The 13,926-nt window shown below is 43.6% G+C and overlaps 7 protein-coding genes; 4 read left to right on the forward strand and 3 right to left on the reverse strand.

Annotated features, from left to right (window-relative positions):
• Window positions 1–781: 781 nt before the first annotated feature.
• Window positions 782–2,633, reverse strand: GSBLH_T00002602001 (uncharacterized protein; the record flags this gene model as incomplete). The annotated part of the gene is made up of 8 exons (XM_013041077.1): window positions 782–1,069; window positions 1,097–1,519; window positions 1,551–1,658; window positions 1,687–1,759; window positions 1,795–2,225; window positions 2,257–2,332; window positions 2,368–2,445; window positions 2,479–2,633. The coding sequence occupies 8 exons, from the start codon at window positions 2,631–2,633 to the stop codon at window positions 782–784; spliced, it is 1,632 nt and encodes a 543-aa protein (XP_012896531.1).
• A 175-nt stretch (window positions 2,634–2,808) lies between these two features.
• GSBLH_T00006455001 (uncharacterized protein) lies at window positions 2,809–4,062 on the forward strand (the record flags this gene model as incomplete). The annotated part of the gene is made up of 2 exons (XM_013041078.1): window positions 2,809–2,866; window positions 2,909–4,062. The coding sequence occupies 2 exons, from the start codon at window positions 2,809–2,811 to the stop codon at window positions 4,060–4,062; spliced, it is 1,212 nt and encodes a 403-aa protein (XP_012896532.1).
• A 65-nt stretch (window positions 4,063–4,127) lies between these two features.
• GSBLH_T00002603001 (uncharacterized protein) lies at window positions 4,128–4,951 on the forward strand (the record flags this gene model as incomplete). Its single annotated transcript, XM_013041079.1, has 2 exons — window positions 4,128–4,430; window positions 4,466–4,951. The coding sequence occupies 2 exons, from the start codon at window positions 4,128–4,130 to the stop codon at window positions 4,949–4,951; spliced, it is 789 nt and encodes a 262-aa protein (XP_012896533.1).
• A 250-nt stretch (window positions 4,952–5,201) lies between these two features.
• Window positions 5,202–5,610, forward strand: GSBLH_T00002604001 (uncharacterized protein; the record flags this gene model as incomplete). XM_013041080.1 has 2 exons in its annotated part: window positions 5,202–5,437; window positions 5,476–5,610. The coding sequence occupies 2 exons, from the start codon at window positions 5,202–5,204 to the stop codon at window positions 5,585–5,587; spliced, it is 348 nt and encodes a 115-aa protein (XP_012896534.1). The 3' UTR covers window positions 5,588–5,610.
• Window positions 5,611–6,000: 390 nt separating this feature from the next.
• GSBLH_T00002605001 (uncharacterized protein) lies at window positions 6,001–9,010 on the forward strand (the record flags this gene model as incomplete). The annotated part of the gene is made up of 7 exons (XM_013041081.1): window positions 6,001–6,049; window positions 6,082–6,550; window positions 6,579–6,759; window positions 6,791–6,879; window positions 6,908–7,274; window positions 7,306–7,400; window positions 7,432–9,010. 7 exons carry the CDS (start codon window positions 6,001–6,003, stop codon window positions 9,008–9,010), a joined length of 2,829 nt encoding a protein of 942 aa, XP_012896535.1.
• A 526-nt stretch (window positions 9,011–9,536) lies between these two features.
• Window positions 9,537–11,091, reverse strand: GSBLH_T00006456001 (uncharacterized protein; the record flags this gene model as incomplete). The annotated part of the gene is made up of 4 exons (XM_013041082.1): window positions 9,537–9,833; window positions 9,866–10,653; window positions 10,689–10,967; window positions 10,989–11,091. 4 exons carry the CDS (start codon window positions 11,089–11,091, stop codon window positions 9,537–9,539), a joined length of 1,467 nt encoding a protein of 488 aa, XP_012896536.1.
• Window positions 11,092–12,984: 1,893 nt separating this feature from the next.
• GSBLH_T00002607001 (uncharacterized protein) lies at window positions 12,985–13,626 on the reverse strand (the record flags this gene model as incomplete). XM_013041083.1 has 4 exons in its annotated part: window positions 12,985–13,125; window positions 13,158–13,346; window positions 13,381–13,541; window positions 13,591–13,626. 4 exons carry the CDS (start codon window positions 13,624–13,626, stop codon window positions 13,020–13,022), a joined length of 492 nt encoding a protein of 163 aa, XP_012896537.1. The 3' UTR covers window positions 12,985–13,019.
• Between the last annotated feature and the right edge of the window lie 300 nt (window positions 13,627–13,926).

Raw genomic sequence — 13,926 nt, forward strand, 5'->3', positions numbered from 1 at the left:
TTATGTTTTTTGATGATCTGATGTAATAATGAAATGAGTCGAAATGATAAAAAATAGATCCTGCAAATCTGATATCCATTACCTTTTTCGTAGGAAGAAGTTTCCGTTTTTCTAATTCAAGGATATTGGAAAGTATTATTGAATGCTGAACACTGATAGTGTATAGATAATCCTAATCTTCAAAATGTATGTCTACCTAACTCTTTTTATGAAGTTTGAGGAATATTGATTTTAGTGTATTTTGTTCATTTATTTTTAAGTTTAGGTGTTACTCTTATTCTCGCGGATCTTGTTTATATAAAAAAGTAATCATGGTAGATTGATCCGATTTAGAGATAGTTTAGTCTTTTTCGGGATATGTTGATTGGTTACTTTTCACTATTCCTTTTTTACCTATCATGCTACTCCATGGAGTCTTCTTCATGTTTATATTACAAATTATAGTGTCTATTGCATATTATTTTGCTTTCACATTACCGTTTCTATCGATAATATGAAGTATTGGTAGTTAAGTCTGCGTTACAATTGTCTTTTTTAGTTTTGTATGCCTTTTTCTTATTACGTTTACCTCATATTGTATTTTTAGTTATTTTTTTATCTCTCTGTGATTTCTAACAGTAGAAACAATCACATTCTATATGCAAACATTACTCGTATTGCATCAAAAGACAACACTTTCGCACTTCTTACCATTCTCTTTCAAACAAACAATACATCCGTTTCCCCTCTCAACCCAATTCATACACTCACCAATGCAGTGAATTCACTGTTACTTCTGGAATTACATGGAATCGAGTGTGAAACATCGCATATGCTTCCTCCGATCCTCTCTCAATACCCAATACATCATACACTTGCTTTCCACTCTCCAATAATCGTTCAATCGAGAACGAAGATCCCTCTCGAACATACCAATTCTACGTTTCCACTTTGTTACTGCCCCTACTCCCAACTCCTCCGCGATTTTCATCATATTCTCACGCTTTTCTGGACGAATCTGCCCGCCTCCATTCAGGCACCCGCTCGGACACGCCATGACTTCCACAGCGTCATAGACGCACTTCCCTCTCTACTGAACCCCTATTCCCAAATCTACTTTGATCTTCATCGCAAGATTCTGTATGTTTCGAAACCCATAAATAAACGCTCCTCGAAACACGATTTCCTCCCCTACACACACCGAACTCTCCACAAAATCGCTGTTTCGCACTGTTCGTGTTCTTTTCATTGAGTTTTCAACAAATAAAGCAAACACTAACCGGGCTGCTGGGCGCGAGAGCAGCTCAAACTTCAGCAGACTTTGCAGAACGCCCCCCGAACTCATCAGCACGTCGTCGAACGCCGTGCGACACCCCGATTCCATCGCTTCCCACCGCTTTTCGTCCCACCACACGCGAACCGGCGCCGAAGGAGCCGAAGGAGCCGGTTTCTCCAACAGTTCCGCGATTTCCTGCGTCGCCAGCACGCAGTCGATCTCGTGGATCCCCGCGGGATCCATAAAATCGCGTCGTGAAGCTTCCTAAAAAATAGCTTCGACAATGAACGCCGACGAGCTTTCGATCGTAGCACGACACAACCGACGCAATATAAATATCCTGGCTCTGAATGGGTTCGTTTGTCAAGGTCGGAAGCATTTTGCGAAGCAGACTTCCCATAATCTACATCGCATCACTGCTGGAGCCAAACCTGCTGCGCCGATTTTGTGGTGGAAAGAAAAGGAACCAGGGCGTGTGTTTTTTTCTCCGCATAACAAACCCAGCTAATCATTAACACGACTGGCGACCGATTGATTACCCGGGACAATTGCTGGTGATAAAAGGGTGGTTGGCAGTGATAGAAGGGTGCGAAGATTCGTTTTGGAAATAGGAGGGATTTGAAAGAAGCGTATAGTGATCATTGGTAGAAGAGAGGTGTTCAATATCAAGACTACTGAACAGCTGGCCTTCTTTGGGATAAACAGAACGAGTCGAATCGATCGCGTAGGAGGGGTCTTGTGAGATGGATGAAGGAGAAGAGGTGGAGCGACGACGATGATCGAATTCGGTGATCGATTCCAACATGGCGATTACTTCGCCCAGATCTTGACGGACGACCACGGAAACTCCATGGGAATAGAGAACGGAGCGAATGCGCTCGAACGCTTCATCGATTGGAATGCCGAGCTTGTTGGCGAGAGACACGCAGGAAGGTCTTGACACAATAGCAACGTAAAGTTTGTGGGCTTTCTGCAGGTCATTGGCATCACCCCATAACTACAGCTTTGAGTTCGTCTAAAAAGGTCTGCAAGCTCTGTTGCTGAATTAACACGGTTTCCGCACTCGTTACACAGCCACTACACGGTGAGGGACCCAAATATCAAAAGCAAACGTGCACGCCAAACAGTCTGCCAGTGAAACGCTCGCTACTTTGGCTACATTCGTCTGAATCACACTCGATGTTGCTGAACTAGAAAATCACAAATAAACACTTCAAACATACCCGTAATCATCTCCTAGATCATCTTCCATTACAAGTTGCATTTTTCCTCCCGAAGTTGAAGTCGCATCGCCAAAAACTCCCGTTGAACATGCCTGCGCAGGAGCAATGAAGTCATCCAACTCGCCTAAAAGGACTGTTCCTGAAAAATAACTCATTTTGGGATTTTGAAGAAATGGAAAAATACCTCCTATTTCTGGATGTAGGAGGCAAATGAGAGCAAGACTCTTTCAACCCAAGTTTCTCAAACTAGAATTTAGAGAAATGAACAGACTCGCTATTTTGGAATTTGTATTCAATTGTGTTCTCATTGTTTTGTTCACGTAACGCGCTATGATTGCACCAACTGAAAAGACTTACTATGGATATACAAAGGTACAACTCCTTTGCTGTATGGTGTGCTATATTTGCTTTCTCGTTTTTGGCGCTGTAGATACCTCAAAGAGCGTATATCTACCTCTTATTCAGAAGTTTTATCATCTGGAATATGATTACCAAGGCTTATTTGTGTTCACCTCATCTATTGGGTATATTACTCTCTCTCTATTTGTTGGGTACCTGGTGGTTCGTCTCGGCATAAAGATCACTTTGACTATGGGACTATCCATTCTGATCATCTCTATGTTAGGAGCAACATTTTTCGTCAATATCTGGGTTTTGCTTGGATTCCTTATCATTGGAGGTTGTGGCAGCGTTTTCATTGATGTGGGAAGCAATACCTGGGGTACCATGCTCTTCCAACATCACAAAGCCGTAATGATGAACACCCTTCACTTCTTCTACGGTCTGGGAGCCTCGATCGGTCCCACCTACACTGGTTGGGCCAGTCTTCTCATCGACAAGGACTATCGTGGCGTGTTTATTTCTCTGTTCATTCTCCTGGCTGTGGGTCTGATTGCGGTTCTCTGCATCCCCAAGCAGCAGTCCGTGAAGGACGACGACGAAGAAGGAGCCGACCCCAACTTCACCATCCTCTCAGCGCTGAAGGATCCTGCAGTGTATCTGCTTGGCTTGGCGCAGGGCTGCATCGCGGGAACGGAGAACATCACGACGAACTGGAGTCCGATCTATTTCCGAGACCTGTACGGGTGGGATGTCCACACGAAGGGCGCGCATTTCGTGACTCTCTTCTTCGCTGTGTACTCCATTTCGAGAGCTGTGAGCGGCTTCCTCATCGATGCGATCGGCGAGATCAAGTCGCTGATGCTGCTGCTCTTCTCGGTGATCCTGCTCTATATCCTGGGCTTCTGTCTGGGAGAAAAAGGCGCCGCCGTTCTGATTTCGACGGGAGCGTTCGTGGCGCCCTTGTTCCCGACCTTCCTCACCGTGGCCATGCTTTTGTTTAAGCGAAACGTGTCGAAATGCACGTGCGTGATCCTGTTCTTCTACATGATCATCTCGCAGATCGTGCAGTATTTCGTGGGACTCATCTGCAAACACATGGGCGTGCAGTGGGGATATCGCTTCGTTGTGGTTCTCATGGGAACGGTGCTGGTGGACGTGTTCGTTCTCAGCTGCATTTTGAAGAAGCGCGAAGAGAAGGAAAAGAATGATGCCACCATTGAGGCGCTCCTCACGGAGGCCTAAGCCATTCGGAGATGTGTTCTAATTTTCTTCTTCTTCTTCTTCTTCTTCTATTTGTGGGCGGATTGATGGAGTGTTTGTTGTATGAAACAGAGCGAAAGAAAAGGACTGATTGCGACTCTCGACACGGATGTTTGCTTCGCTGCACGGTGGACAGACGTTCTCTCTATTCATACGATCCTATTCGACAAATCTGGCAAAATCACTGCTTGTCTGTAAAAGGGTTGATTTGCATTTCGATTTTAGTTTGCGGACCGAGTGGAGTCGGAAAGACAACCTTGATAAAGAAACTCATGCAAAACTACCCAGATCGCTTCGGGTTTTGCGTTAGTCACACAACGCGTCCCAAACGCAAAGGAGAACGAAATGGAGTATCCCTCCAAAGAAAAAAGCTCCTGACTTGTAGATCGATTACCACTTCACGACGCCAGAAATCATCCAGAAAGAAATTCAACAAGGAAATTTTATCGAACACGCCGTGGTTCACGGAAATATCTATGGAACCTCGTTTTTGAGTGTAGAAGACGTTATCCGCAATAACCGCATTTGCATATTGGACATTGATGTCCAAGGAGTTCAAAATATACTGAAAAGGGTAGCAGATGCAACCACCATTCTCATTCTTCCTCCAAGCATCGAGGAATTATCAAGCAGACTCCACAAGCGCAATACAGAAAATGAAGAAACCATTCAGCTCCGATTGAAAAATAGTGTTACAGAGATGGAAAAAGCCTCTCATATCCCGTTTACAAAGGTCATTGTAAACAAAGACATCAACGAATCGTACCAAGAACTGGAGCAGTCCATTTCTCACTTTTTGGATTCGTTTGTTTACTGTATCAAATTCAAAACAAAAATGTATATATATATATATATATATATATATATATAATTATACACATCTACATAAAGTGAGTCTTATAGAACGGCATCTGTGGAGATGAAAACACTCTTTCCAGCTCCTTTTCTTCATTCCTCAATTTTGAAACCCTTCCCATTGTATTCCCAAGCAATTCTGAGAAACATTCAGAAGGAAGGAAGAGGTTTCTATCACAATAACCTTTTAATACCTACTTTTGCATTTTTGTGATGCTTCAACTACATGCTTCCAGAGTTAAACCTTATTATGATACTTCACAAAAATGAACAGTTCATCGAGTCGAGTGCTAATGCAAGGCTATGTGCATGCCACAGGGCCCAACATTGGCTTTGCAGTCGGTTATAAGCGTTTCTACTTTGTTCTCACAGATGACCTTTCATTCTATGAAACAAAGGAATCATTCGATTCTGGATGCAAGCCTGTTGGGACTCTCTCTCTCGATGTGTTCAACATGTCAGTAACTCAAGATCGCGGAAAATATGAATTTGTAGTCTTTGCGTACGAATAATAAAATGTATTTTTTTAATAATTTGTAGCTATCCGTCGTCGGTGGAGTGTGTGGTGGAAAGCAACCAAATGTTGCAGGACTGGGTGAATGGTTTCAATACGCTTTCTGAAAGACGGAATCTGCCGAACTTTTCTCTGTAATCTGTGTGTTCTATGCGTTTTTGGCGATGTTTGTTGGTTGACCCGTTTTGCCTATTGATTTCTCTCATAGTTTCGAATTTGTGATAAGCAAATATAGTGCATAGCTCGACCGATGAAAAAAGAAAGATTCGGGGCGTTTCATCGAGGGAATCTTATGAAAAGGTGGCAGAGTAAATTTAGTGCTAGTTGATTTCGCGATATAATATAGAGAACAGACATCATATAAGTGAGACAACACGATATCTTGTCAATCGTAGAATGAGTAACGAAGAAACGGCAAATGTAAATTCGAACAAAGAGGATCAGTTACGCAGCGAAGTATCTATCGAACTCTCGTGTGATCTAGGTGGAGACTCTATTAAGTCTTGAATCCTTCGCAAAGTGCAGGGATCTTGTAGACCAAATGGACGAAGATGGCTATATTCATCTCAACACGATTCTTTCTTCTCCTTCCATTGTGGAGTTTTCGGCCTCCCTGGAAGAGATCCAGAAAGCCATAAAGTCCAGTGACAAGCTGCAGTTGTCTTCGGACGAAAGCAGCGTCCGCCTGATCATCCCCGTCGAGCGCAAGACGCTGATTCTCCGCGAAGTTCCCAAAGAGGCCACCGAGTCAGAAATCCGCGCCCTGCTACCCGACCAGCCCATCCTCCAAATGCGTCAAGAAGTGGACTCGATCTGGTTCCTGGTGTTCGACTCCGAGTCCTCCGCGCTCCACGCGCTCCACCGCCTCCAGTCGCAGACGCTTCACTCCCAGCCGCTCAAAGCGCGCGTCAAAAGCGAGTTCTACAAGAAGGAACTCCAGCGCCGCCTCGATTCCCTCGCTCCCCCGCGGAAACTCTCCGCCGACGCGGCGCCCTTCGAAGTCGCGCGGTCCCCCACGCCGCTCAACCGCGCCGCGGAGCCGTTTCTGATGCCGGAATTAACGCTGCGGTGGGGTTTCGTCGGTCTCCCCAACGGCACCGAGTTTCCACGTTTCCCCTTTTCGATGTAGCTTCGGGTACTACTACCAGCCGTCGGTTTCGACGGTGCCGGTGGTGATTACGACGCCGACGAGCCACGGCTACACCGGTAATTTTGTGAAATATCCGCGGGAGGAGCTGTACGCGATCGTGCAGAAATGCGCGGATCTGTCGCTCCCCGCGGTGAGCGAGGAGGTGTGGAGTCTGGGCGTGGTAGGGATGGAGAGAGGCGTGTAAAGCGCAGGTGAGCGAGGCGGCGAACGTGGAGCTGGTGGAGAAAGGAAGGACGGAGTCGATCGACGACGCGCTGCGCAGAAGGGCGCCGAGGACTTTGTCGGTCGATAGCGTGGACTACACGGAGATGGTCAGGGGCTCGATCGGAGAGGAGACGGCGGAGAGGGCGAGGAAGCAGAGGAGACATGCGAAGAGGAGGGCGAAGTGAGGGAAGAGGAAGCATGGTGGATTGTTTGTTCGAGATTTATTTTTATTTTGGGGCCGCGCCTGGTGTTTGTAGAGTCGATCTATTGTGTGATTCTGGAAGTCTATGGACAAATCTTCGTCCATTCACGAAGTTCGTTGGGATGATATGCGCGTTTTGCTGGAACAGTTGCAGAAGGAACTCGAGAGCACGCTGTAGGGGAATGGATTGCGGTCAATGCTCTAGGACGACGAGGCAGCGAAATCTCGTGATGGGAAAGCAACACGCCGAAGTCACGCATGAATGGAATGTACGATTCTTTTCAAAGCGTTCACCCATAGAAATACAAGCTTCAGAAAGCCCGGTTGTCACATGGTTTGGCCATCATCTCTAGATTTCATCCAGTCGAATTCCCCGCAGGCCAGACCCAGCCAAAGTAAAAATTTTTTCCACTTCACTCCACCTAGCAAAATTGCAAGAGCGCGTTCATCTTCGCCCGGTTCATCGTCGTTTGTGAATCAGCTGCACTCCCGGTTTCGAGGCGAGCCATCCAATCCGAGCGGTAGCGACCTATCTACCTCGCATCGTTTCGCTTCGCACGGCGAGCACTCCTTCTCTTCCTACCGCCTCCCCGCTTCCTCGCGCGGCGATTCCCTCGAAGCCTCCCACTACTACGAGCCCGTCCGTCCCCTCATCGACCTCCCCACGCCGGAAAGTCTCGAGATTCCGCCGTTGAAACTCCCGAACCGCGGACACGCGATGCAATCACTCGAGAAAGATTTGGACATGGGCATCAGCACGCTCGAGTCCTACGTCAACGGAGAGCTCGACAAATACGACTCGATTAGTGGAAGTGCAGAATTCAGGCAGTTTTTGGACACCGTCGACGCGCCCAAGGATGAAACGCTCGTGAAACTCCTGATGGAGGAAACGTCCGATGGAAACGGGGAAACCGGGGAAACCGGGGAATCGGGGAAATCGTCGAAGCAGTGGAGTGGAAACTCGAATGAAAGGGTGAGTGAAACTGTCAATGAAACTGTCAATGAAACTGTCAATGAAACTGTCAATGAAACTGTCAATGAAACTGTCAATGAAACTGTCATCATGTCATTCAATGGAACAATAATACAATCTCAAAACACAAATCCATCAAATGAAACTCTTCATGAAACTCCCAATGAAACTCCCTTCGAGGCGTTTCAGAACCAGGACGATTCGGAGGAATCGCTTCATTTGAATTGTGTTCTGGAACAACGTCAAGAAGACGAAGCCTTCCTGAGAGAACTTCTTTCAGAACCCTCCTTCCCCGCGGGAACCGCGGTCTCCCAACCGCTCCCTTTTTCCACAAATCCGCCCGATTTTCTTCCACCCCTTCCGAAATCTCCCGCGGGAACCGCGGTTTCCGCGCCCCTGTTCTCATCGAATTCGAAAAACGAAACGCACGAAACGCACGAAACGCACGAAACGCTGGAATTATCTTCGTTCAGCGAGGCGTTGCCGCCCTTTTCCGAGCGAATTCCTCCCGTTTCACCCATCTTAGCGAAGCCCGGTGCGCTGGCGCACACTTTTGAAGGTGTGGCTGCGGTGCTGGAGCTGACGGAGGAGGAAGACGTGAGCGACGTGGGCGAGAGCCTGCACTTCAGCGAGGAAAGCGACTTCGAAGCGAACCAAAATAGACTGAAGCGAGCGATCAAAGCCGATGAATACAACTTCACGGACGATGACACCGATCCTGGGAATTACCCGGTCGGCCCGTCGAGTCTCGAGGAGGCGGAGGAAGAGCCGGGCAATGCGGGAGAGAGGGATGGTGGAAACGGGGAAGAAACGGGGAGGGAGTATCCAAAGCATCGCGATACGGTGGTGAGTCCGAAGAAAGAAGAAGAAGAAGAAGAAGAAGAAGAAGAAGAGGAGGAGGAGAAGGAGGTGGTGGTGGAGGAGGAGGAGGTGGATCTGAAAGCGATTCAAGCGAAAGTGCTGGAGGAAATCGAAAGACGGGCGAGAGAAATTGTGAATAGTCGATTGTGCCAAAGTTTCATTGTTTGTTGAAAGAAGTGGAGCGGAGAAGTGAGGGATGAGTGAGAATGCAAAAGGAATGATCGATTGATCGAATCCTTTGATGGAGAAAAATCATGGAGTACTGAGCTTGGTAATAATAATTGGAGAAAAAACTATAGCAATGAGTAATTATCCAAGAGTTATTTTGGGGTTATGATAAAAAGGTTTATTCGGTGTGCATGTTATATGAATGTTTAAAACACTTGAGATCTATCATCACACTTATAATTTTAACAAATAATTGGTGGTCAAAGCATTGAGTTATTCTTACCATCTCTATGCAACAAGAGTGCTTGTAAAGTCATAATTCATTCATTCTACAACAAAAACAACGCACTAGAATGTAGTTAACTACGATATATACACATTCTTACTAAAATGAATCCTTGCCCTTCAACGGGTAGAATAACAAGTCAAACCATTCGCATCGATTCGCTCTTTTAACAATTCAATTGCTTATTCGTAATATTACAATTCCAAATCTTCCCAAAATACAATCTCATTATTATTATTATTTTTATATTCGCTGTCTCTCCACATAGATCTGCTTTGTGTAAAAGTCTCGGACCTCGCACTCCCACAGCGAATTTACGTAAAACAACGAAAGAACGAATTTCACTTCGCCTTTGGGCAGCGAGCGGAAGTTCGACCATTCGATGCACTTCAGTCGGACGTTCTCTTCGGCCGTCTTTTTCTCTCCCTGGTAGAACTCTATTCGCATACACTGCGCATTGTCGACGGGTGTGGCGAGGAGTTTGCGAAGCGGTTCTCGAGACATAAGATCGCCGTTCTTTGCCAGAACCACCATCTCTCCCTTCCTCGGAATCCAAGCGTCACCGTCAGTACTTCCACTAGTTTGATTCGCCGACCATTGAAAGGAATGCTAAAGTCATGGTCGCTCTCCGACCAGATGTGGCAGAACGTTGCCGCGCCCAAAGCCACAACTTCGTCTGGATTGACGTTGAACTTGAGAGAAACCGATGATCCGAAATGTTTGGTCAATGCTGAATGAACGCATCGCAAACGAGAAGAACCGCCCACCATCAGAATTCGCTTGATGTCTTCTTGATGAAGTCCTGCCTTCTCGATAGTGTTGTCTATCACCTCGATCGTACGCCTGATAAACGGACTCAGAAGAAAATCCATTTTGGCTCTTGTCAAGTCTATCAGTTCCATCTCTTCCAAAACCTTTTCACTGGCAATATCGCTCAGATCGATTTCATAAGATTGTGCTTCGACCAGCCCTTCTTTGGCTTCATGGCATTTCCTTAGTAGTTTTTGCATTCTTCGTTGATAGTCTTTGCTTTTAGAATCATAGATTTCCAAGGGTGTCACTTCCCTGACTTCACGAATAACCCAATCTCGAATCGTTTCATCAAATGCTAAACCTCCAATCTTCTCATTGCCTCCATAACCACAGATCTTCAACACATCGTCACTGATCTGTATTATCGTACAATCAAAAGTGTCTTCATTTAAATCATATACCAAAGTGTAGCTTCCGACCATGCCTTCAAGTCCATAAGAGATAGCCGCAGCTATAGGCTCTTTCAGTAAGCAATAGTTCTCCTTTGTGAAACCAACTTGGCGAATTGCTTCTTCAGTATCAGCGATTTGTTCTTGTTTATAGTCTACTGGAATGTAACAACCACTTTATCCAACTTTCTACCTCGATAAACTTCAGAACGATCTAGCATATGTTTCATTAATTTCACATAGACAGAAACAGGGGTTTCTGTCACTTCCCAACCTTCCTTGTAAAACTCAACTTTGCCATCTCTGCCTTCTCTCATTTTAGCAATGCAAATATCTGGATTCGATAATACTCTTTCAGAATTGTATTGATATCCTATAACTCGCTTTGCATACTGAATTGAAAAATGAGTAGGGGAAAGCATATAAGGAAGTGCCGATTCACAAATAGATACTTCGTTATTTTTGTTGATAGCTAAGACGGAAGGAAATATACGTCTTCCTTGTATGGTCGTTACACAGTCAGATCCAGTTTTCTGATATGTTGTAATCACCGAATTCCTTATTCCTATATCGATTCCACCACAGAATGCACTCATAATAAAACACACTGTTTTCAACTACAGCAATGAGTAAACAGAATGTTATGAAAAGGAATCGTTTTTTGCAAATAATAAGCGATAATAGGCAATTATTTCGAATAGAGGGATCATAAGTGAGCTTATGTCTAGAAAGTGGAAATCAAGTATCTTTAACTATTATTCGATATGGGTAATACACATTTTATATAACAATCTCGATGATATGGCAGAACTGTTTATTACTCCATTCTACTGTACAAGTTGATAATCTAGTTATTTAGTTATTTTATATAGCCCATTCAAATCTGTAGCTTCAATAGGCAAATACTCACCATATTTAGATAAATAACACACTGATTAACGTAATTCTAAAAGCAATGTTCTTTTCACAAATTACATGCATTAACAATCATTGGTTTGTGTATTTCAATAGCCAATACGTTCGCAAAATCATTCTATTAATAAGTTATTGATCAATATTGGTGTATTATCTTCTGTGATTGATAAGCAGTTTAAAGAATTGTTATGAGTACTATTGATTGACAAGTACTAATCATACGGTTGTTAGTGTAAATACTGTTTTATCGATGATGATTAAAGTCTATCAGCAACAATATAACTTTTCGACAATGAACATGGTTTACCACTCAGTATAATTATCGATTCCGACTGTAATGCCATGAGTAGTCAAAAAGAATGGAAATATTAAACTGGCACATATACTTCGATCGTAGATAGTTATGATTGATTCTATTTGCTCGGTCTATTTCCATATGAAACATAAACTGCACAATCTATCCCCACTCATTTTTTATTACTATTCTACAAAAAAGAAATGATAAGAATTGAACTCATATATGTTTACTGAGCAGTTGTAGTATACATTCCTAGCTATATTTTCATAGTATGATTCTTCGACCATACTTGTTAATCAGCAATACCTACAGTGTTATAATCCATGACATTACTGAAAGATCAATATTTTAGTGTTCTCAAAATGTTTCTTCTTCTTTTCCTTATATTAATCATCAATTACTGTAACAAAAAGAATAATAAAATCACTCATAAATGCTACTAAATCATCTTTACGCAATGAATGTACCATAGTATAAAACTACAATCGCTTTTCGATACCGAGGCAATTAATCCATTTTCATAAGAGTTTGCAAATAGAAATACTGTTTATCAAAATTGATTTTTGAATACGGAATAACCATCAATACGATTGTCAAATTGTGTTTCAAAAAACAAATGACTGAACAATTTTCACAATTCTAGACTAGTATCTTGTTTAAACCATTCGCCAAACAGCTGGTCTGTTGAGTCATTATAATACACATGCTCTTCTGTGAATGGATATTCAACAGAATCACAGAACAAAATAGAATCAGTAGAAAAGAAATCACTGTACTCCTCTCGATCATTCCAATTAATGTTGATATCATGATTAAGATTATCAATCAGATGATAATCGGTATCATATATTGCTCTTCAATTCATTATTAATATCATAGCATACTCATCGATTAATAAAGGACAAGTAGGCAATGGAATAGCAGAGACCACTTTATTCCTTTCCTGAGATTTGCTGGGTCCTTTTTTTCTATGAGAATGTGAGTTGTGTTTACCTGCTTCATACTCTATATTCAGAAGTTATAGCAAAACCTACTCTTGTAATATTGACTTCTTCTTGATCGACATATTTTACACGTCTTTGGAGCTACTTCTCTCCCATTACACTTAATGGGGAGGAAATAGGTTGCACTGCGATAACACTTGCAGCAACTGCACCTCCGCCTTTCTCTATAGTTGTTCATTCAAATTAATTAAGTTCCAAAGAAGTACAAAACCCAAATATTCGTGCGCACGAGTTCGTACGGAAGCACAACATCGTCGATTTCAAACAAACAGTAATAAAACCACCTTTCAACGAGCAATGACACATCTTACTTCTTGGTAGAGACACCCACAGACTTGCCGAAGCGGCCAGTGGTCTTGGTGTGCTGTCCACGCACCTTCAGGTTCCAGTAGTGGCGCAGACCACGGTTGGCTCTATGCATCACCATCCCCAATCGCTTTTCTACCTCATCTTCTTCAGACGGTTCAGATCCTCACGGAGATTGGCCTGGAGGTTGTTGGAGACCACCTGACGGTACTTTCCGGTCTCAACGTCCTTCTGTCTGTTCAGGAACCACTCGGGGATATCGAACTGGAGAGGAGTGCTGATCACAGCAATGAGCTTCTCAATCTCATCGTTCGACAGCTCACCAGCGCTAAAAATAAAAACCAATTGAATGAAATAAATACCGTCTCGAGATATCGATCTCGGCCTTCTTGCACACAGCCATGGCGAAACGACGACCAATACCCTTAATAGAGGTCAAGGCATACACAATCTTTTGCTTTCCATCAATGTTGGTGTTGAGCACACGGAGAATGTGCTGGAACTCTCCCTGATTCACAAGAGACTAGAAATTGGGTGAGAATGCGAACATATAGCAAAGTAACACTTCCTACCATCTTGAAAGGTGCTTTCCAAATAATCTGAACCATCCATCCAAACGAGGCGGTCCCCGCGGGAATAAAGTACTTTTACGAGTCCATGATGGACTATTCAAATACATAGATTATCTCAACAAGAATATATTTTATATATATATATATGTATGTATGTAAGTAATATGTGGAATAGGGTTGTATAATTCAATAGTTCAATATTGGTTTCTATTGCTCTTTCACTTTGAGTTTTGAAACGACATCTCTTCACCACAGTCTTTTGCGCAATGTTCGCTTTACTGGTTTCTATTTATTGCATGGATGCAATCGAATACGATTAAGACAATTATATATATA

The sequence above is a fragment of the Blastocystis hominis genome (assembly GCF_000151665.1).
Source record: "Blastocystis hominis, Singapore isolate B (sub-type 7) whole genome shotgun sequence assembly, scaffold_2".
Taxonomy (NCBI): Eukaryota; class Bigyra; order Opalinata; family Blastocystidae; genus Blastocystis; species Blastocystis hominis.